Source organism: Lytechinus variegatus, chromosome 4 (genome assembly GCF_018143015.1).
Source record: "Lytechinus variegatus isolate NC3 chromosome 4, Lvar_3.0, whole genome shotgun sequence".
NCBI lineage: Eukaryota > Metazoa > Echinodermata > Echinoidea > Temnopleuroida > Toxopneustidae > Lytechinus > Lytechinus variegatus.
Window position 1 is genome coordinate 55,327,104 of NC_054743.1, and position 24,720 is coordinate 55,351,823.

The following is a 24,720-nucleotide window of genomic DNA, read 5'->3' on the forward strand; positions in this document are numbered from 1 at the left end:
ACATGTGTTTCATCTTACTAAAAGGACTATATATTTCACCCTTTTTTATTGTGTATTTTCTTTCAGTTAATAATTGGGCTGATACTATCAAAAACACGGAGTGTGGTATGTTAGCAGATATGCAAAATGCGATTTCGATGAAGATTTTATATTATGATATCTTTTTGTATTACCATGATTACAGCCATGCTAGATTGGTGTGTTGTTTCCTGGGTGATATTCATGATAAATATGATTTTTATATACACATTTCTGTGTACGTTTTAATGAACAGTAACCTTGAATTCATCTTTATGTTACTATTATATCAGATTGAGATTCTTCATCACAATGAGAATCTCAGTGAACGTCCGTCTGCATCACGTGATCTCGCTCAGTTCATCTGTAAGATGAATCATCTGAAGAACCTCACACTCTACTACGGTCAGTATCATGATGACTTCTACTCAACAGCATCGTCGATGGCATCAACTTCAAAGGTAATATATATGTCAAGAGGTTTTTACATGTAAAGAAAGTAGAACTTACAAGCAAACCATACAAGTTCTGATTTTTGTTCATGCTCCTCATTCATGTCATTGTGCTGCCTTTGTCTATGGGGCTATGATGCCTCATATAAGGCGAAATTGTACATATCTTACTGAATTGTTATTCTTGTAAATGCTATTTGATTCCTCTAAATATATTTAGGGTATTCAGGTAGCACATATCTTATTCCAATTCATTTTAGAGTATTATGAACATTTTATTCAACAATTTGGTTTGATTGGTGCTATTGTGTTTCATATAGCACTTGCAATTCTTGATATTAAATGAATAATTCTATTTATCAAAACCTAAAATCTGACTAAAACGACTATATATTTCACCTTAAGTTTTTATTGTGTATTTTCAGTTAATAATCGGGCCGATACTTTCAAAAATACGGAGTGTGGAATGTAAGCAGATGTGCAAAACGCGATTTCCATTAAGATTTTCTATCATCATGATTATGATATTAATGTTTATTACCATGATTGCAGCCATACTAGATTGGTGTGTTGTTTCGTGAATAATATTCATGCTAGATTTGATTTTTATATCCCCATTTCTGTGTACGTATTAATGTACAGTAACCTTGATTCCATCTTTATGTTACTATTATATCAGATTGAGATTCTTCATCACAATGAGAATCTCAGTGCATGTCCGTCTGCATCACGTGATTTCGCTCAGTTCATCTGTAAGATGAATCATCTGAAGAACCTCACACTCTACGGTTGGTATCATGATGACTTCTACTCAACATCGTCGATGGCATCAACTACCAAGGTAATATATGTTAGGAGGTTTTTACATGTAAAAAAGTAGCACTTACAAGCAAACCATACAAGTTCTGATTTTTGTTCATGCTCCTCATTCGGCTGCCATTATTTTGTCTAATGGGGCTATGATGCCTCATATAAGGTGAAATTGTACATATCTTTACTGAATTGTTATTCTTGTAAATCTTATTTCATTCTTTCAAGTATGTTTCAGGTATTAAAGTAGCACCTTTCTTAGTTCAATTAATTATAGAGTGTTATGAACATTTTATTCAACAACTTGGTTTGATTGGTGCTATTGTGTTTCATATAGCACTTGCAATTCTTGATATTAAATGAATAATTCTATTCATCGAAACCTAAAATCTGACTAAAACGACTATATATTTCACCTTAAGTTTTTATCGTGTATTTTTAATTCATAATCGGTCCGATACTTTCAAAAATACGGAGTGTGGAATGTAAGCAGATATGCAAAACGCGATTTCCATTAAGATTGTTTTATTATCATGATTATGATAACAATGTTTATTACCATGATTGCAGCCATACTAGATTGGTGTGTTGTTTTGTGAATAATATTCATGCTAGATTTGATTTTTATATCCCCATTTCTGTGTATGTATTAATGTACAGTAACCTTGATTCCATCTTTATGTTACCATTCTATCAGATTGAAATTCTTCATCACAATGAGGATCTCAGTAAACGTCCGTCTGCATCACGTGATCTCGCTCAGTTCATCTGTAAGATGAATCACCTGAAGAACCTCAAACTCTGCGGTCAGTATCATGGTGACTTCTACTCAACAGCATTGTCGATGGCATCAACTATAAAGGTAATATCTGTTAGGAGGTTTTACATGAAAAATGTAGTACAAACAAGCCATACAAGTTTTAATATTTTTAAATAATACTCATTCTATTGACATCATCTCTAATGAGGCTATGATTAACTGTTCAAATCGATATTGTTCATATCTATACTGAATTGTTAATATATCAATTGTCAATTAATAGTTAACAGTAGCCATGAACCAATTGTATAAGTCTTTCGGCCATTGTTTACATTTTCGTTCAAGAATCTAGAACAAACAAGTAAGGGATTAGTGCCCCCTTATTTGATTCTTGAGCTCTACCAAATGATACATAATGAACTGATGATTTTAAGCATAATGCAATCAGATATATGTGTTTTTTCCTATTAATTTTCGAATCTTATTGTGTTTTGATGAGGGCTTTTTATGCAATGGAAAACTTACAATTTCGGAGGTTTGGACAGCATTTTATCAAAGCTAAATTCCTTTTGAAAACTTATCGAGTATTAAAATTGATTGACCCATTAACCTCGTCTACATTACTAGTATATTCATGATAAATATGTATCACATGACGAATAGGCCTGTAAGTTTTACCCAATTACGCAAAGTTGTTATCTAAATTGACTTTCGGATATATAACACTTACACTTCGTAATGCACGTTAATGTTTAACACTTAGCAGATTAAAAAAGGTGTGTTATGCGGGATATTTTAGCAGGATAAATTTTCCCAAAATGTGGTGCGTGACATTTTCGTTCTGGTCCTTCTCTATATAAATCAATTTCTCGTTTTCTTACCTCTGTATTGGGATCTGTGAATTAGATTTGTTTATTTTTTTATTCTAATTTTGATTTCAGCTGTTATGATTAAACTACAATCTTGATACATTGTACACTAGGGGGCATATCAGGCTCAAAAAGAGATGTAGATGTATTCGTCGGCATAGCAATAAAAGAACATCGGATTACAGATGAAAATCACAACATGATTGTTCCTTTATTACAAAGGCAAACAAATTTATTCGCTGCTTTCAATCTATCGCTGTTTTTTTTTTTTGCCTCTCTTTCCACGCTCGCCCCCCTCAAAATATTTAGTTCTTTCAGCCACAGATTGTGATTGCACTGATGAATGTACTAGGGTGTGGAAGAGAAATACGTTATGTTTTCTAGCCATACCGAGCCCGCATACCATAATAGATATTAGATAGATAGATAGATAGATAGAAGGATAGACATATTTAAACAGATAGATATATATATTAGGCAGAGAGAGAGATAGATGGATATATCATGTACCTTCTCCTCGTCCCGCCAACAATGGTGCGCGCCGCCTACAGGCCGAGAAAAAAGAGGAACGTATTTTTTTTGCAATGGAGTGAAATGAATTTGCAACACGAGTGAAATGTTTTTAGTAGCGAGAGGAATGGATATTTCCGTGAGGATAGTTACGGTCTAATACGGCAGCCTCATGTGTTATCCAACAAAAGTGAAAGGACTTGTTTTCTCTCAAAATTAAAATGTATCAAGTGAAATGCTTTTTTTTTTGAAAAGTGAAACATTTTTTTTCAAAAGTGAAATATATTTTTTTTTGAAAAGTGAAATATATTTTTTTGGAAAGTGAAATATATCTTGTAGAAGAGTGAAATATATTTCTTTGAAGAGTGAAATATATTTCTTTGGAAAGTGAAATATATTTTTGGGGAAAGTGAAATATATTTTTGGGGAAAAGTGAAATATATTTTTTTTAGAAAAGTGAAATATTTTCTTTTTGAAAAGTGAAATATATCTTTTAGAAGAGTGAAATATATTTCTTTGAAAAGTGAAATATCTTTTTTTTAAAGTGAAATATATTTTTTTGAAAAGTGAAACATATTTTTTGGGGAAAAGTGAAATACTTTTTTTTTTAAGTGAAACATATTTTTTAAAGTGAAATATATTTTTTTGATAAAGTGGAATATATTTTTGAAAGTGAAATATAACTTTCTTTAAGTGGAATGGTTTAGTGGAAGAGAAAGATATATTTTTTAAGTGAAATATATATTTAATTGATTCCCTATATGCGTGCCATACGCGTTTCAAGAGAAAGATCAGTTCCTACTAGTCGAATTCTGGTAGATTTTCCTTGTTCTTTCCTCAGCCTATAAGCACTAATCTCCAACTTGTAACGCTTCTCTTTCAATTTGGGAGGAAGATCTGTGCGAAGAGTGAAAGGCATCTTGGTTCCAGGGGGAAGCTTTCGCTGCTGTTCGTAGTATGCTTGGAGTATGGAGTCACCAGTGGCGTAGCTACGGGGGGCCTGGGGGGGCACGTGCCCCCCCTGAGATTTGGCGTGCCCCCCCAGGTGCCCCCCCAGAAAAAATTGGCAGAGCAAAAAAAAAAGAAAAAAAGGAGAAAGAAAAAGGAAAAGAAGAAGACAGAAGAAAAAAGAAGAGGAAAATAAGAGGAGGAAGACGACTGAATGAAATAATGTGAGGGGAAGACTTGCAATTCAAAAAGAAATCTTTTCATGTTTTCATCTTTTCATTACTATATAAAATTTTTGCTGGCGCTTCGAGCCATAATTGCCTGTTCGATGGGATTCATATCTTGCTCAATAGGCTGATGTGGAGCAAATTTTGAAGTCAATACGCAAAACATATTTTAGCTCGGACATCGAGCTTTCATTATTTATTTTTTCATTTGCAAATTTAAGTGCTCTGTAAAATGTCCGTTTTATGGTCTTCATATCAGCATTTTAAGCTCACGCTGCGTGGTCACATTGTTTGGTTTGCCAAGTTCTTATTGTCTACGTGTATTCCATAATGTTCCATTAAACAAATGTATTCAGAATGCCCAGATTTTAGGTCTAAATATTTAACATGCGTGATAGCGTGCATGTTCTTTATTTAAAATGTACTTATTATCCAGTTTTACATCAGAATATCAATAATTGTCTGCTCACGCTTCACGATCGCATTATTAATGATACCCAATTGACTATACACTCTAAAAAAAGAAGTGCTAATTCACCTCTTAAAGAGCGTGTATAGTGACTGCACTTCGGAGTGCTGATTTTTCTCGTTCAATTTGAACTAGACAAATCAGCACTCCGAAGTGCAGTCACTATACACGCTCTTTAAGAGCTGAATTAGCACTTCATTTTTTAGAGTGTATCATATTTATGACTTACAAAATATGAATAGAGCGTCCCGCTTTTAGGTCTAAAATCTAAATTTTCTTCCTCTCGCGCTTCGCGCTCGCATCAATTGTTTAGTTACATACCTATAACATTGATTAATACAAAAAGTGCTTAGAATTACCATTTCTTTTAAGGTCGGAATGTCAAAAAATTTGCTCGCGCTCGCATTATTGGAATATATACCGTCTTCGTGGGTAACTGTAAGCAGTCCTTGCAAGTCCCTTTTCGATAATTCTAGAACAGTTGATAAACATTTCTGTTCGCGCTTGGGGGGTACATATGAATCTTGTTCAGGATCACACATAACATTGCCCAGAAAATTAAATTTCAGGAAAAAATACATTTAAGTAAAAAAAAAATCGCTCGCGCTTCGCGCTCGCACTTTTTATAAGGCTTATGAGATTATTTTATGTTTATGTTGTTTTATAAGAATAAAACTAACAAGTAACTGATATAGGTGAAAATATAATTTCGGGCCCCGTCCCCTATTGGCGAAAGTCGGATCCGCCCTTGTGGACACATACACACCGGAAAAATGGCCGGTGCCCCCCCCGAAAAAGCAAGGACCCCCCAGTGCCCCCCCGGGACCGAAATTCTAGCTACGCCAGTGGGAGTCACGGTCGAACATCGTTACGAATCTTGCGATGATCGGATCCGGTGTTGACGGTGTCGCATCAGATCGAGCCTTCTCAGCTTGAATTCTTCGGGGTATGCGGTGGGCGTTCACTATCGGGATATCCTCCGCTTGCTGGGGCGAAAATCCAAGCTTGGAAATGGCGCTGCGTAATTCGGTGACTGCTTTCCTCTGGGACTTGTTGGTGCTTGTGGTGGGGATTCCGTAAAACAATAGATTCTGTTTACGGTCATGTATTTCCAATGCTGTAATGGCATCAGTCAGTCTCTTAGTCTTGGCAACATCCTTTCCCTCTTTCTCAACATTTGGTATTTTCACTTGCTCTATTTCAGTCACTCTATCTGCTGTATCTTGTACTGAGATTTGTAAATCGGCTAGGGTTGAGTTAATGGTCTTAATCTGCTGTTGAATACTCAAAATGCCGCTACTCAATGTATCTAACTTAGTACTTGCTGAGCGAAACCATCAAGATCTGTACGTAGACTCTTAAGCGCCTCCTCAGTTGTGTTCGTCGACGTTGAAGATATAGTGGTTGAATCTTCAGAACCAGAATCCGACCCAACCGCACGATTTCTGAGCAAATATTGTTTACCATGTGAAGGTTGAGAAGAAGCCATTGCTATTATTCATCTTTACAAAATATTATCAGCTGAAATAAATACGATTCGGGTGGATTTTGTCCCGGGTTTGAGGGCCGAAATCAAAACAAATCCATGCTGCTCTATGGTCGCGAAAAAAAAAAATGATGATCCAGGTTTGTTCATTTAACCGAATGTGGAATAGAGTTTAATGGTTCAATTAGACCCTTGTTTGATGACGTATTTTTTTCAATGTTATGTCACTATTATTCCAGATTGAGTGTCTTGACATCCATTACATTGATCTCAGTCAACGTCTGTCTGCATTAAGTGATCTCGCTCAGCTCATTTGTAAGATGCCTCATCTCAGGGAACTTAATCTTGGTTCTTATCCAAACAGTCTGAAATATCATGACGAGTTCTATTCAACATTATCATCCTTGGCATCGTCTGCAAAGACTTTCAGTTTCTTATTTTCTTCCAATTAGTGCAGTATGAAGTGATTCGGATATTCACTTTCTTCAACTCAAATTTGTCTAATGTTATATACCAGAGGAACGATATATCATTATAGTTCGAAGATTGTATATAGGAATAACGCGCTTTGCCCAGTTTGTATTATTTTATTATTCTGTTAAACATTCTTAATTATTATCATAATTTCATTATAATCCGTTATTTATTCCAGTAAACCGAAATGAGCAGACATTGCTTCAAAGTGGATTCCTTTTCTTTTATGTCCTTTATATTTCACTTGAGTTTGTGTTTGAATTGAAAGAGAAGCAGAATAAATTCAGTCAATCCCTTAATCAATCATGATAATCTTAATTTCACCATCTTAGAGTGACATACCCCAGCCCGCAACAATAAAGGGCTTTCCTTTCCTAACCCGAGAAGCGTTCAACGTTAGCCTATTGTCTGCGGTTTTGTGTGTGTGCGTGCGGGGGGGGGGGGTGCTTGTTGTTTCCAACCATCCGTCGAATAGGTAGAAATCAAGCATGTTTTCATCCAACCATTTCTTAACCTTGCGTCAATCATATTTTACGCTTTTGGTCTCATATGGAAGAAGAAGAGATGGCTGATTGATGTATGACTTTTTATAGAAACAGATAGCAGTAAAAGCCAGAAAAACTCAAAATTGCAAATTTTCTCGTGCAAATTAGATTGGTAGCACAATTTTCCATTGTTTTTACTCAGTCATGCATGCGTTATAGAAATGTTGAGGTGAATATCAAATACAAGAATCGAAGCATAATTATCTTTCCATTCATTTTAGGAGGAAAATTTATGATTCTAATGGCAAAAATTACATTTGATTCCGGTGTCCCTCTTTCGGTGACGCACTGTTCTTTACATTTTCCTTCTTGAATAATTGAAGACAATTACTTGTTACTCTTTTCCCCTGTTGACAATTACGTATAAAATAGAAACAAACGATTATAGAACAAACAACATCAGACGCATCCATCTAGTTATGTACATAATGTCTAAAATATTACGTTCAAATAATCTTTAGCATCATCTGCAAAGGTATATTCTATTTATCAAAACCTAAAATCTGACTAAAACGACTATATATTTCACCTTAAGTTTATATCGTGTATTTTCAATTAATAATCGGGCCGATACTTTCAAAAATACGAGTGTGGAATGTAAGCGAATGCAAAACGCGATTTCCATTAAGATTTTTTATTATCAGGATTATGATAACAATGTTTATTACCATGATTGCAGCCATACTAAATTGGTGTGTTGTTTCGTGACTAATATTCATGCTAGATTTGATTTTTATATCCCCATTTCTGTGTACGTATTAATTTACAGTAACCTTGATTCCATCTTCATGTTACTATTTTATCAGATTGAGATTCTTCATCTCAGTGAGAATCTCAGTGAACGTCCGTCTGCATCACGTGATCTCGCTCAGTTCATCTGTAAGATGAATCATCTGAAGAACCTCACACTCTGCGGTCGGTATCATGATGACTTCTACTCAACAACATCGTCGATGGCATCAACTACAAAGGTAATATATGTTAGGAGGTTTTTACATGTAAAAAAGTAGCACTTACAAGCAAACCATACAAGTTCTGATTTTTGTTCATGCTCCTCATTCGGCTGCCATTATTTTGTCTAATGGGGCTATGATGCCTCATATAAGGTGAAATTGTACATATCTTTACTGAATTGTTATTCTTGTAAATATCATATCAAATCAGATATCAAATCATGTTTTGGTTTCATTGGTGCCTTTGTGATCAATAAACTACTTGCAATTCTTGAAATTAAATGAGTAAATCTATTTATCAAAACCTAAAATCATTTGTAAAACATTTTGAATGTTATTTACTCATAAACCCACCCAGTTATTGTGCTATAAACAAACATTTGTTTCATCAGACTAAAAGGACTATATATTTCACCTTAAGTATTTATTGTGTATTTTCAGTTAATAATCGGGCCGATACTTTCATAAATACGGAGTGTGGTATGTTAGCAGATATGCAAAACGCAATTTCGATGAAGATTTTATATTATGATATCTTTTTGTATTACCATGATTACAGCCATACTAGATTGGTGTGTATTTCCTGGATGATATTCATGATAAATTTGATTTTAATATTCACATTTCTGTCTACCGATTAATGTACTGTAACCTTGATTTCATCTTTATGTTACTATTATATCAGATTGAGATTCTTGATCACGATGGTGATCTCAGTGAACGTCCATCTGCATCACGTGATCTCGCTCAGTTCATCTGTAAGATGAATCATCTGAAGAACCTCAAACTCTACGGTTGGTATCATGATGACTTCTACTCAACATCATCGTCGATGGCATCAACTACCAAGGTAATATATGTTAAGAGGTTTTTACACGTAAAAAGTAGCACTTACAAGCAAACCATACAAGTTCTGATTTTTGTTCATGCTCCTCATTCGGCTGCCATTATTTTGTCTAATGGGGCTATGATGCCTCATATAAGGTGAAATTGTACATATCTTTACTGAATTGTTATTCTTGTAAGTCTTATTTCATTCTTTCAAGTATGTTTCAGGTATTCAAGTAGCACCTTTCTTAGTTCAATTAATTATAGAGTGTTATGAACATTTTATTCAACAACTTGGTTTGATTGGTGCTATTGTGTTTCATATAGCACTTGCAATTCTTGATATTGAATGAATAATTATATTCATCAAAACCTAAAATCTGACTAAAACGACTATATATTTCACCTTAAGTTTTTATCGTGTATTTTCAATTAATAATCGGTCCGATACTTTCAAAAATACGGAGTGTGGAATGTAAGCAGATATGCAAAACGCGATTTCCATTAAGATTGTTTTATTATCATGATTATGATTACAATGTTTATTACCATGATTGCAGCCATACTAGATTAGTGTGTTGTTTCGTGAATAATATTCATGCTAGATTTGATTTTTATATCCCCATTTCTGTGTACGTATTAATGTACAGTAACCTTGATTCCATCTTTATGTTACTATTATATCAGATTGAGATTCTTGATCACAATGAGGATCTCAGTGAACGTCCGTCTGCCTCACGTGATTTCGCTCAGTTCATCTGTAAGATGAATCATCTGAAGAACCTCACACTCTACGATCGGTATCATGATGACTTCTACTCAACAACATCGTCGATGGCATCAACTACAAAGGTAATATATGTTAAGAGGTTTTTACATGTAAAAAAGTAGCACTTACAAGCAAACCATACAAGTTCTGATTTTTGTTCATGCTCCTCGTTCGGCTGCCATTAAATTGTCTAATGGGGCCTATGATGCCTCATATAAGGTGAAATTGTACATATCTTTACTGAATTGTTATTCTTGTAAGTCTTATTTCATTCTTTCAAGTATGTTTCAGGTATTAAAGTAGCACCTTTCTTAGTTCAATTAATTATAGAGTGTTATGAACATTTTATTCAACAACTTGGTTTGATTGGTGCTATTGTGTTTCATATAGCACTTGCAATTCTTGATATTAAATGAATAATTCTATTTATCAAATCCTAACATCTGACTTAAACGACTATATATTTCACCTTCAGTTTTAATCGTGTATTCTCAATTAATAATCGGGCCGATACTTTAAAAAATACGGAGTGTGGAATGTAAGCAGATATGCAAAACGCGATGATTGCAGCAATACTAAATTGGTGTGTTGTTTCGTGAATAATATTCATGCTAGATTTGATTTTTATATCCCCATTTCTTTGTACGTATTAATGTACAGTAACCTTGATTCCATCTTTATGTTACTATTATATCAGATTGAGATTCTTGATCACGATGGTGATCTCAGTGAACGTCCATCTGCATCACGTGATCTCGCTCAGTTCATCTGTAAGATGAATCATCTGAAGAATCTCAAACTCTACGGTTGGTATCATGATGACTTCTACTCAACATCATCGTCGATGGCATCAACTACCAAGGTAATATATGTTAAGAGGTTTTTACATGTAAAAAGTAGCACTTACAAGCAAACCATACAAGTTCTGATTTTTGTTCATGCTCCTCATTCGGCTGCCATTATTTTGTCTAATGGGGCTATGATGCCTCATATAAGGTGAAATTGTACATATCTTTACTGAATTGTTATTCTTGTAAGTCTTATTTCATTCTTTCAAGTATGTTTCAGGTATTAAAGTAGCACCTTTCTTAGTTCAATTAATTATAGAGTGTTATGAACATTTTATTCAACAACTTGGTTTGATTGGTGCTATTGTGTTTCATATAGCACTTGCAATTCTTGATATTAAATGAATAATTCTATTTATCAAAACCTAAAATCTGACTAAAACGACTATATATTTCACCTTAAGTTTTTATCGTGTATTTTCAATTAATAATCGGTCCGATACTTTCAAAAATACGGAGTGTGGAATGTAAGCAGATATGCAAAACGCGATTTCCATTAAGATTGTTTTATTATCATGATTATGATAACAATGTTTATTACCATGATTACAGCCATACTAAATTGGTGTGTTGTTTCGTGAATAATATTCATGCTAGATTTGATTTTTATATCCCCATTTCTGTGTACGTATTAATGTACAGTAACCTTGATTCCATCTTTATGTTACTATTATATCAGATTGAGATTCTTGATGTCAGAGAGAATCTCAGTAAACGTCCGTCTGCATCACGTGATTTCGCTCAGTTCATCTGTAAGATGAATCATCTGAAGAACCTCAAACTCTACGGTCGGTATCATGATGACTTCTACTCAACAACATCGTCGATGGCATCAACTACCAAGGTAATATATGTTAGGAGGTTTTTACATGTAAAAAAGTAGCACTTACAAGCAAACCATACAAGTTCTGATTTTTGTTCATGCTCCTCATTCGGCTGCCATTATTTTGTCTAATGGGGTATGATGCCTCATATAAGGTGAAATTGTACATATCTTTACTGAATTGTTATTCTTGTAAATATCATATCAAATCAGATATCAAATCATGTTTTGGTTTCATTGGTGCCTTTGTGATCAATAAACTACTTGCAATTCTTGAAATTAAATGAGTAAATCTATTTATCAAAACCTTAAATCATTTGTAAAACATTTTGAATGTTATTTACTCATAAACCCACCCAGTTATTGTGCTATAACCAAACATTTGTTTCATCAGACTAAAAGGACTATATATTTCACCTTAAGTATTTATTGTGTATTTTCAGTTAATAATCGGGCCGATACTTTCATAAATACGGAGTGTGGAATGTTAGCAGATATGCAAAACGCAATTTCGATGAAGATTTTATATTATGATATCTTTTTGTATTACCATGATTATTCACGCCTGATAAATGAGAATCGTGAAACTATTCGAATCGTGCGTTTTTTCGTGGCTTTTATTCAACATGATTTACTGTCAGTTTTACATGCCTCATTTTCCATGGTAATACATGAATACACATTAATATCATGAATCTTGTAATTGTAAAACCCACCTGAATTCACATCATATCATGAATATTGTAATTGTAAAGTCAGGGTAACACAAATACAGAACTAGTGCTGAAATCTAAGCTGAATGAGGAATTATGTGAATAAATGCAATCTGCACCCCATACATAAACCTTGAATCAAAATATGTGAAAACCAAGTAAGTAGCCAGAGAAGGGTTAACCCACGGCTAGAACCCCCCTCACAAACGAATGTCCCCCCTGCATTGCCACGAGCCCTCCTTGCTATCCGTCAGGAATGCCCGATCAGACGGGGAAGTTTTTTATGTACCCAGGGTGCACCGCCCATTCCCAGCTTTCATCAACGATTCCAGCAAAAGTTTTTCCAACCGGGGCCCCCATCACTTCCCTTCAGGTATACCTCCCCGCATGTAAAATCGAGCGAGGCTCCTGGTCGAAATTACAAGTATTACGACTGCTAATATCAATTCTAGTTATATGCAAGTGTGATGAAGGCCCAAATTGATAAATTCCGCCAACGAGCGAAAAGCTCGCCGCCAAAGAACACTTAGGCAAGATAGTTTGCACCTGAATATTTCACTTATTACATTCCAAAACCAGATAGAAAAATTCAATTCAAGTATATGAACAATTATCCATCTCAAGTATAATGAGAGCATGAAAAACACTTCAATATATTCAGCTGTTGGAAACAATCTCCCAATAGAAATACATTAAAACACAACCGTGTCAGAACTTTATTCACAATTAAAATCAAATTACCATGCCAAAACTAAACAATACATATGAAGGAAGACAAATTATGCCATTTTCTTAGGTATCATGATTTTTATACAACCTATTGCAAGCTTCAAATTGAAATTCGTTGGATCACTAATTTTGCTAAGTTAACAATGGTGGCTGAAGGCCCTCAGCTTGAACATATAATTAACAAATACTGGCATCCCAACATTGCTAAACCGGCAATGCATGCCGCACTGGGGGTACTGCCTCTTTCTTGTCATATTTGCCATAAATGTATAACAGTGCATAATTAAACCCTATGCACACAAATAATTCAATTGTGGACAATCGATCAATAAAATCCAACCACGGCATTTAGCTCATATCAAGTACTTTTACGCCTTTTGGACCCCTTGCGCCCGCCAATGCTCAGCGACGGCGCACGCACAGTCGCACAAGCGCAGCCCAGCCGGCTAGCGCTAAGGCTATATCAACATCTTTGCAAAAATTTCAATTATTTAATGGAAATGTTATATCATCAGCATTATATCATTGGAACTAGGGATAGAAGTGGGAACTTTTTTCAGGAATGACAAAATTGTTAACATGAAATTTCCAATGGTACTTTCCATAGAGTGGTAGACACTCGCGGAAAGCACGCGCAGTTAGTGTCCCGTAGGATTCGATATGATTCACTTCCCACTTAATTTCCAACAAATACGGTACATATCATACCATTCTGAGTTTATTCATTTATCTATTATTAGTATTTGTTATGGATTTCATATACTGTTCTGTTGCAAGATAAACTAAAATCTGAAACTGAAAACTTGAGCAACATCCACAGAATAACCCCATATAACGAATGGAGTATAACCATTTTTTGCACGTGGCCGCCGCGCCACGGTTCCACCCTCTTGGGCACGTGGACGGGACTCCACGGCTCCACCCTTCTTTTTCCAGGGCACGTGGACGCAAACCACGGTTCCACCCTACTGAAGTATTTAGTTAGTCACCTCACTCTTAATGCCAACAAACACATATCATACCATTCCTGAATTATAATGGATTTTGTATACTGTTCTGTTGGAAATAAGATAAAATAAAAACTGAAAACTAAAGTAACTTCCACAAAATAACCCCATATAACCCATGGAGTATAACCATGATAATTGAAGGCACTAAATCGATTTGAACATGAAACCTTCCCGTTCAGGACTACTCCGTTAGAGCTACACTCCTCATACTGCTAAACTAAGAACCAGTTAACATAAACTGGAATTTTACCCGGGATGTTTCATTTTTCGATTATGTATTCACATATCAACGTAAATGTCATATCAACATGAATGACTTTTTGTCTTATCATCTTCACCACATCCATGAAATAATTGTTTATTTCAAAATTCAAATAACATCCAACGAGTACGCCTTCAAATGATAATGAATAAAATGTGACGTGTCATACATTCATACATGCATACATATATTTATCCTGAACAATATATTTTTTGCATTCTTGTTGGCAAAAGCACGAGGCAAAGGGCTTTCTTCATGTGTTCAAGTTCCAATAACTTCCACTTGAATAATATGGAGGACCTCATAAAAAGTCTGAAAATGAAATCATAATGAATTCTTCCTCATATCATGGCTCATCATTCAAGAAAGCCCACTGTATCATGATGTTTCAAACATGAAATTGGTTTCCCTGCTGCGAAACTATTCCTTGAAGGCTAAGATGTGATGAAGACGTTGACCACTGCTCCAATTAGGGTAATTCCCGGCAGCATAGTTCTCAGGCTATACCCAGTTCAGTTCTATTTATTACAAGAGCGTATTAACGGCAAACATGACATCCATTACCATGGACTCTAGGCTATCTGGTCAGGAACTAGATCCAACCAAAGGGAAACTCTTTGGCAGCCAAACTTGGAGCGTTCCCGGTCATACTATAGTAGGTCCAATTGTCATCAAACCTTCCTGCCAGCCTACCTTGCCTCGCAGTAGTCCGCTTGAATCCATTTTACTTAAAGAGCCGACTCTGCAAAAGGAAACAAGAAAAAAGCCTGGGCAGAACACCTAAGTCTGTATCAAGCACCAAACGGGTTTGTCCCTCTGCTTTCCCTTTCGATTTATCACTTATTATGAGCTTAACACGAAAGGAGCAGCTTCCCGAAACATTTGAAAGCCGCCTTCATAATCATTGAATAATCAGTGATACTGCTCCTTATGTTTCATCTTTTAATGAAACATCTTCTAACTTTAATTTTCAAATTCATTACAGTACAAACCAAACCAGCGATGCAATATCATCTGCATACATGTGCGTGTCCGAACTTATAATATTTCAAAACCAGATTAAGCTTCAAATAATCTGTTTCAAATGACTATAACTATTATCGTTTTGATTATATATTATCATAATTATTTCAGTATTCAGTTTAGCTCTATATCACTGCAGAAATAATCGAGCCAAATTATTGCATCCAGCCCATTAGAAACATTTTCATAATCAACGGGCCACCAACAACATATTTCACACGCTGTAAAAAGGAGCTGTACTTTTGTAACCTGGTTTCTGATTGTGCAATCGGTAAATTTCGTTTGATTTGCCAGTTTACCTACATGGCTTATTGCATTAAGGCATCCGTACCGCGAAAGCAAAAGGGGGGGGGGATGACAGCATAGTGCATCTACATGTACAAGATTTTGGACTTTCCCATACAGGCCCATTACACTCAATGCCTTCCAGGAATTAGCTCCTCGTTTATTATTTTATTTGCCGCCTTAATCATTTATACCAAATCTATTATAATTATCCTTCTTTTTAAAATATCGTCGATATTATCTCAGTTCAAATCACTGACCAGCCAGATAGGCCTATTTGATATACCTTGAACCATGAGGTATAACTAGGTTCAATTGTGAAGTGCTTTTTCTATTTCCTTTTCACAAATAAAATCCACACAAATCATCGCACATAACGACTCCTATTAAATAAAGGTTTCTTATTAGGAGGCCTATAATATTATAACGAACTGCTCGTTGAAACCCTTTCGAAATTACCTCCCATATCAATTTGTTGTGTACAAAAAACGCTCCTTTTATAAGGCATAGAAATGGGACGTTTAACGCACAGTCACTAATACGCGCCGCTGTCTTCGCATCGTGCAGGCAATCGACGTGTATAGTGGCGGGCTGCTACATTGCGGTGCAGGGGTGTTCAACTTACATATCGTGAGCGCACTCAGCTGCGTGTTTTCACTTCTTCTCCTTTCTCTCCTTTTCTTATCATTTTTCCTCGCATTACTTGTTTTCATAAATTTCCCTCTCACTTTCCTTGTTTTCTCACTCCCTTCAGTTTTGTAACTCTTCTTGATCACTTGCATTCATTGGCACACCCCCCGGTCAAAAATGGTACGGTCCTATCCAACATACACTCAAGTCGTCGCTGTACGAATAATGAAAACGTGCAAAATTCTTCACGCGTTGCGTTGCCTAGCTATGCGTGTGTACTGTGTACACACAATGCCATCGGCTGAACCCGCCAAACTATAGTGACCAATTATTGCAAAAGCTTTTGCAAATGTGAAAAGTGACAGAGGTTTTTTTTATCCAATCAAAATAATTCTTAGGTATTCGCAATCTACAGCATTTTCTGCAAAATGTCTTTTTTTGATAGGGTCTATTGTGACGTATATATTTTTTACAACAATGTGAAGTCGCACCAAACGTTTCGTTTCCTGCACTTGCCAATTGGCTCATGTACAAATGGATTTCCAAAATCATCAAGAAAGGTTCCAAAAACCTCAAAAGTGACAGAACTTAATTTGACTAAAATTAAATGAAAATCATATCATGTTCAAGGTGAGAATCTGCTCTATTCTATTCTGTTTTGATAGATCACCTTGTTGACTCGTTTGGGAGATATCTTAGCAAGTCCGTCAAAAAAGGCGTATTTTTCTATTATTCTCCATAGGGAAATAATTTAACACGCTACGCACTGCAAAAAAGGAGCGCAAACAAATTGATATGGATTAGTATGTGCATGGTAAGTCTACTTTTACGTGTACCATGTTTCCTCGAAACCTCCACCAAGCATCGGCATTCAATTCATGCGCAAAGTGAGTTCCAAAAACCAATCCCTTTTCAAGGCGTAAATGTATAAACAGAACTGCTTGGTGCCAGGCGGAGGTATTTATATTTAATGTATAATCATTATCACACTGTACCGATAACATCAGCAATAATAGCATTATTTTCAATACTATAAACTGTAGGTCTAGTCCTTTTCCTTTAAAAGACTGTAAGAAATCCATACAATCACATGTCATAAAGCTAATAAGCCACATCCGCTACTTTTCAAGTGAATAATTCAACAATAATATCATGCCCGTTGCAGTCTGTGGATGTTCATTTGAAAACTGAGTAGACGTATACATTTCTAGTATAAGCTCTTCCACTACCGGTCTATCCACATAATCTTTTGACCGAGAACGCAGCTCTCACTGGCCCATATATCCAGAAAAGGTCACAGAGGTCAAATACTACTATAGTATTATAGGGCTAACTGAACCAGCTGATCTATCCCCAAAACAGACATGTAAAACCGCGTCTACTGTAAGTAGATCTAACGTTGGACCTAGCCTAACGTCCTCTGTGGTGTCACCATTAAAATGTAGTTCGAGTACCTGTAGTAGACTAGGCCCTACTTGTAAATTTATAACGAAGTGACATTTCTCACTCAGTTATTTATCAATACCGAAAAAGTTCGAACCTTTCGCCAATCCCTAGCAGACCCTCTGTAATTCGCACCAATTAACCTGTAATTTTAGAACCAATTTTTATATCGGCCTCTACTGGCCGAAGTTTTAGAACCTCAATGTAGGCATTTACTGAGGTAGACTAACCCCAATTTCCAACCACCGGCTGAAGAATGTATTTACATCCATATTAACCACAGCCATGCCTCTACTGGCCGATGAAATTGAAATGAAAAAGGACTCGGATCCTAACAACTGACCAATAAGAACATGATTTTTTACGAAATCTAAAGCCAGGCCTAGACAGACATACCTGCTCGTTACAAAGTGGGCCTCTTCTACGATTCATTTAAGCCGAACTTGTACTCTAAGACTAAGTTAGCAGTAGATCTAGGGCCTAGCCTATTATTTAACACCAAACCGTAGGCCTAAATCTAGGCTGAGTCTAGCCTAGATCTATTCCTGCTACCGTACTCACCGGATAGGCTAGGTCTTGTAGAGACAGGAACTTGTGAATTGTCTGGTAGTGTTACCGACCACAAGAACCCCGGTCCCCGTTCCGTCTGCCATTGCCAATCCAGACCGTCGCCTCAACTCACAGCCACAGGCAGACTCGGGAGCTAGGACTCAGGAGTAGGACCTCTGACTTCCGACAAACATTCAAGAGATCTACTCATATTGGATTATCATGATGAATCATAAGTCCACAGTATCAATGGCGTCGCCGACAATGTCTAACTTATGCAAGATTTCGTTGCCAATGTAGGCCTGGGCCTAGTGAGTCCCTGGCCTAGGGCCAGGGCCCGTGCTCAATTATTTTGTTGCCAGTCCCGAATCCTGCTCGATAACGACAAGAATCTCAGTCTCAATAAAAAGCCTAAGCTTATGAAAAGCCGAATGAACTGAATTCCATCTAGCAGCTTGAGTCACATTCTCATCATTCGTTCCAACCGTCGAAGCGAATATTTTGGACGTTCATCTCCGTTGAAAACCTATTTCAAATTGTTCCAGACGAGACATACACGTCCTATCTCGACAAAAGCCACGAAAAAATAACGCGATTCCGCGCCACCGGGATCACATGATGTGCATGCGATGTCCGTGTGCAACAGGGGCGCACATCCAGTAGCGCGCATGTTGTTGCCAATCAAATTTGTTACGTCACAATAAACCGCAAACCAAAACTAATCAGGCTTCTTGTTGCGTCACAATGAACGGTAAACCAACATTAGACGAGCTTATTGTTGCATCACAATGAACGGCAAACCGAAACAAACCAAAGGGGAGGGGCTATCAGGCGTGTATAAATCTTTTTGAAAGCGTTTCTGAACTCTTTAAAAATTTATTACAGTCATACTAGATTGGTGTGTATTTCCTGGATGATATTCATGATGAAATTTGATTTTAATATTCACATTTCTGTCTACCGATTAATGTACTGTAACCTTGATTTCATCTTATGTTACTATTATATCAGATTGAGATTCTTCATCACGATGGTGATCTCAGTGAACGTCCATCTGCATCACGTGATCTCGCTCAGTTCATCTGTAAGATGAATCATCTGAAGAACCTCACACTCTACGGTCAGTATCATGATGACTTCTACTCAACAGCATCGTCGATGGCATCAACTTCAAAGGTAATATATGTCAAGAGGTTTTTACATGTAAAAAAAGTAGCACTTACAAGCAAACCATACAAGTTCTGATTTTTGTTCATGCTCCTCATTCGGCTGCCATTATTTTGTCTAATGGGGCTATGATGCCTCATATAAGGTGAAATTGTACATATCTTTACTGAATTGTTATTCTTGTAAGTCTTATTTCATTCTTTCAAGTATGTTTCAGGTATTAAAGTAGCACCTTTCTTAGTTCAATTAATTATAGAGTGTTATGAACATTTTATTCAACAACTTGGTTTGATTGGTGCTATTGTGTTTCATATAGCACTTGCAATTCTTGATATTAAATGAATAATTCTATTTATCAAAACCTAAAATCTGACTAAAACGACTATATATTTCACCTTAAGTTTTTATCGTGTATTTTTAATTAATAATCGGTCCGATACTTTCAAAAATACGGAGTGTGGAATGTAAGCAGATATGCAAAACGCGATTTCCATTAAGATTTTTTATTATCATGATTATGATAATAATGTTTATTACCATGATTGCAGCCATACTAGATTGGTGTGTTGTTTCGTGAATAATATTCATGCTAGATTTGATTTTTATATCCCCATTTCTGTGTACGTATTAATGTACAGTAACCTTGATTCCATCTTTATGTTACTATTATATCAGATTGAGATTCTTGATCTCAGAAAGTATCTCAGTGAACGCCCCTCTGCCTCACGTGATTTCGCTCAGTTCATCTGTAAGATGAATCATCTGAAGAACCTCACACTTGACGGTCAGTATCATGATGACTTCTACTCAACAGCATCGTCGATGGCATCAACTACCAAGGTAATATATGTTAGGAGGTTTTTACATGTAAAAAAGTAGCACTTACAAGCAAACCATACAAGTTCTGATTTTTGTTCATGCTCCTCATTCGGCTGCCATTATTTTGTCTAATGGGGCTATGATGCCTCATATAAGGTGAAATTGTACATATCTTTACTGAATTGTTATTCTTGTAAGTCTTATTTCATTCTTTCAAGTATGTTTCAGGTATTAAAGTAGCACCTTTCTTAGTTCAATTAATTATAGAGTGTTATGAACCTTGATTCCATCTTTATGTTACTATTATATCAGATTGAGATTCTTGATCTCAGAGAGAATCTCAGTGAACGCCCCTCTGCCTCACGTGATTTCGCTCAGTTCATCTGTAAGATGAATCATCTGAAGAACCTCACACTCTACGGTCAGTATCATGATGACTTCTACTCAACAGCATCGTCGATGGCATCAACTATCAAGGTAATATCTGTTAGGATGTTTTACATGAAAGATGTAGTACAAACAAGCCATACAAGTTTTAATCTTTTTTATAATAATCCTCATTCTATTGACATCATGTCTAATGAGGATATGATTAACTGTACAAATCGAGATTGTTCATATCTATACTGAATTGTTAATATGTCAATTGTCTATAATAGTTAAGAGTAGCCATGAACCAATAATTGTATAAGTCTTTCGGCCATTGTTTACATTTTCGTTAAAGAATCTAGAACAAATGAGTAATGGATTAGTGCCCCCTTATTTGATTCTTGAGCTCTACCAAATGATACATAATGAACTGACGATTTAAGCATAATGCAATCAGATATATGTGTTTTTTCCTATTAATTTTCGAATCGTATTGTGTTTTGATGAGAGCTTTTTAATGCAATGGAAAACTTGCAATTTCGGAGGTTTGGATAGCAATTAATCACCCCTTTTTATCAAAGCTAAATTTCTTTTGAAAACATATCGAGTATTAAAACTGATTGACCCATTAACCTCGTGTGCATTACTAGTATAGTCATGATAAATATGCATCACATGACGAATAGGCCTGTAAGTTTTTTCCAATTACGCAAAGTTGTTATCTAAATATACTTTCGGATATATAACACTTACACTTCGTAATGCAGATTAAGGTTTAACACTTAGCAGATTAAAAAAGGTGCGTTATGCGGGATATATTTGCAGGATAAATTTTCCCAAAATGTGGTGCGCGACATTTTCGTTCTGGTCCTTCTTTATATAAATCAATTTCTCGTTTTCTTACCTCTGTATTGGGATCTGTGAATTAGATTTATTTTTTCTCATTCTAATTTTGATTTCAGCTGTTATGATTAAACTGCAATCTTGATACGCTAGGGGGCATATCAGGCTCAAAAAGATATGTAGATGTATTCGTCGGCATAGTAATAAATGAACATCAGATTACAGATGAAAATCACAACATGTTTTTTCTTTCATTACAAAGGCAAACAAATTCATTCGCTGCTTTCAACCTATCGCTGTTTTTTGGCCTTTCTTTCCACGCTCGGCCCCCTAAAAATATTCGGTTTATCCAGCCACTGAATGTGATTGCACTGATGAATGTACTAGGGTGTTGAGTTGTTAGCCATACCGAGCCCGCATACCATTTTACTGCACTTCGAAGGGTTACATTGAATGAAAATAAAAATCAAACGAGCTTTCTAGTTTGTTTCAAAAACTGGATGTCAAATGAGATTTTGCTCAAATTCATAAAATAGTTATGTACACATTTTAATTATCAAGCAGATGAGGAAACCAAAGAAGTCACCCACTTACAATTGTATTTTGATATACTTCTCCTCATGTAAAACAAAATTTGTCTCTAATGAAGGTAAATTGTCATTTTTGTAACGTCATTGTGCTTTGATGTAGAGTCTCTGTACTGTAAAAAAATATTGTTTAATTATAACGAGAAATTACGAAATGGATAGTGAATTAGGAGCATCGACTATATCGTTTGCATATCGGTATGCTACGCATGGTGTGTTTTGTGAAGAAAAATCTATGCCATAATTTTCTCATTTTAAATCCTTTTTTATGAAATCATCAGTGCTATGCTATTTCTTTCATTTGTCTCGTTTTATTTTATGTGCAATTATAGGTTCGCTGTTCGTATTCATGAAATAATTTGCAAGAACATGTTAGTAAATTTAGCCTTTAAATTCGAAAGCATATTCTGAATATGGGGTGCAGGAAAAGTTACTAGGAAACAATCTTAATGCATAAAAAAATGATTAAAATATCAATAATACAATCGTAGTAAAGAAAACACTTCATTGATAATTTGTTTTGGATGTTTTTTCTTCTTTAGCATTTTAGATAATTTCTCTCTCTCTTCATTATCTCCATTGTGTAAATTATATTGTTCAAGTTACATTACTTTGTGTATAAATAATCAATCTGTTGTCCTAATTATGTATTTGCACGGCATGTACACAATTTCATTTATTGACAATGTGTGAATAATTATACTTTCATATATAGTATGCTTATATATTGTCATCCGATGTGGATAGTAATAAATATAATGTTTCAACTAGTATGATGTGTTGTCATCTCTTTGGTTCACTATTATTTTTTTCATCTATTGTAGGATAAATGCAACACGAGCTCAACTGTAACTGATCTGACCGTTACTGATAAGGCACTAGAAGGATGGCAGGATTGTGGTTCGATGTTTGACTGTGTGAAGAGGATCACCATACAGGTAGAGGGCACGATCAGATGTGACGTCATCCAGAGGATCCATCTACCAGCAGCGAGAGAGCTCACTATTCCAACACATGAGCATGCTGATGAACCGGCTTCTCTCCACGATGATTCCACTTCACTACCTAATGCACTTCACAAAGTCTCATCTCAGCTTGTCAAGGTCACATTCACAGATCTCAACATCGGTAATAGTGAGGTTAGAGACATTATTCAAGCTTTCAGATCATCGGACGACCTCAAACTTCTGAAGATCGTAAGGTATGATATATTCAGTTTATTTAATACTCCGTTTGGTCATGACGAGCGTTTATCGGTTGATATATAGGTGCACCATTTTCAATTTTTCAAGGTTTGATTCTTTATTGTGGAGAATAGGTATTTCCTGAAATTATAATAAGAACCCCTTTTTGGAACTCCGTGACAATGTTAAACATGTACTTTTGAATATAATACATCATGCATATACAGTGCATGTATAACGTAAAATAAATGCTCATAAAAAAACGAATATGCGTTATGCTGCTCTTTACCATATAGAGATAAAAGCTATGATACTTTAAAATTCAATACCTCTTTGGCATGTCTGTCTACAATGTGGAACCCCACGTATTGACATGATTATTATAATGTAACATAGTTAAGATCCTACCAAATGTTTCCATACTTGAAATAGCGTAATGATTTGTTGTCTTACATTTCACTTTATGTTCATGGGCAATGGGCATGCATGGGGAAGTGCGCTTCTGGTTAAGGACGACAATACCTTGCTCTAACATTTTATTTCATTTTGATTTGATTTCATTTGTTGTAAATCTAGTTTTCTTGTAGTTACAATCTAATCCCTGCAACAAATAATTAAACTTATCAGTTTTGTCTCCGAAACTGATAAGTTTTGTCTCCGCCTTTGCCGGTGTTTTTACTTTGCGTTCCCCAGAGCAGACCCACCAAACACCAGCCTTCCCCAATATAAGATACACAAAATATTTCTTCTCTACACGTTAATACTATTAGGTTCATAAGATGTGGGACTGATGAGAGATTAGATCGTTTTAGTATTGATTCAGATGATGAACATAAGGTAAAGGTGGAGATAGAACATGGCAAACCAGTTGGGTAAGTCATAAGACCTCGTTTTATCAAACATTTCACTTTTTCAACATATTCAAGTTTCTTATACAGAGGAATTAGCTAGGTGTCTTTTTTTCGTGTTTGTTTCTCATGTACGAATTTTCTGTCTTCATTTACAATTGGCCATGATATATGGCAAGCATCATTGCCTTTTTTCAGATATACAACCAAATATAGTATGCAAAGTAAATCTTATCTTTGCATTGTGCTCTTCCATCTAATCTCCTTATATTAAATATTCTGAGAGAAAGTATGCCCTCGAATATTTATAATGAAGCAATATATGTGTTTTGGGTCGCGTAGTCTTAATCAGAGAAATCATATTGTAAATCTGCATTCGGGGGGGGGGGGGGGTAGTTAAAATAACACGAGCTGACTAAAGTTTAGAGTGTTTAAAAGAGTTGAAATTAAGATGATCTCCCATACTTTTT

At 35.6% G+C, this 24,720-nt stretch overlaps 1 protein-coding gene across 1 annotated transcript in view; it reads left to right on the plus strand.

The window, feature by feature from the left end:
* The first annotated feature begins 315 nt into the window (after nucleotides 1-315).
* LOC121414355 overlaps nucleotides 316-24,720 on the plus strand; it is a 29,889-nt gene continuing 5,484 nt past the window's right edge. The window contains exons 1-13 of the mRNA XM_041607510.1: nucleotides 316-479; nucleotides 1,150-1,311; nucleotides 1,978-2,142; nucleotides 8,375-8,539; nucleotides 9,207-9,371; nucleotides 10,037-10,201; nucleotides 10,816-10,980; nucleotides 11,646-11,810; nucleotides 19,445-19,609; nucleotides 20,276-20,440; nucleotides 20,732-20,896; nucleotides 23,043-23,419; nucleotides 24,173-24,274. Coding sequence (XP_041463444.1) covers nucleotides 390-479; nucleotides 1,150-1,311; nucleotides 1,978-2,142; nucleotides 8,375-8,539; nucleotides 9,207-9,371; nucleotides 10,037-10,201; nucleotides 10,816-10,980; nucleotides 11,646-11,810; nucleotides 19,445-19,609; nucleotides 20,276-20,440; nucleotides 20,732-20,896; nucleotides 23,043-23,419; nucleotides 24,173-24,274 — 2,216 coding nt within the window. The 5' untranslated portion in view covers nucleotides 316-389. The remainder of the gene's footprint in view (nucleotides 480-1,149; nucleotides 1,312-1,977; nucleotides 2,143-8,374; nucleotides 8,540-9,206; nucleotides 9,372-10,036; nucleotides 10,202-10,815; nucleotides 10,981-11,645; nucleotides 11,811-19,444; nucleotides 19,610-20,275; nucleotides 20,441-20,731; nucleotides 20,897-23,042; nucleotides 23,420-24,172; nucleotides 24,275-24,720) is intronic.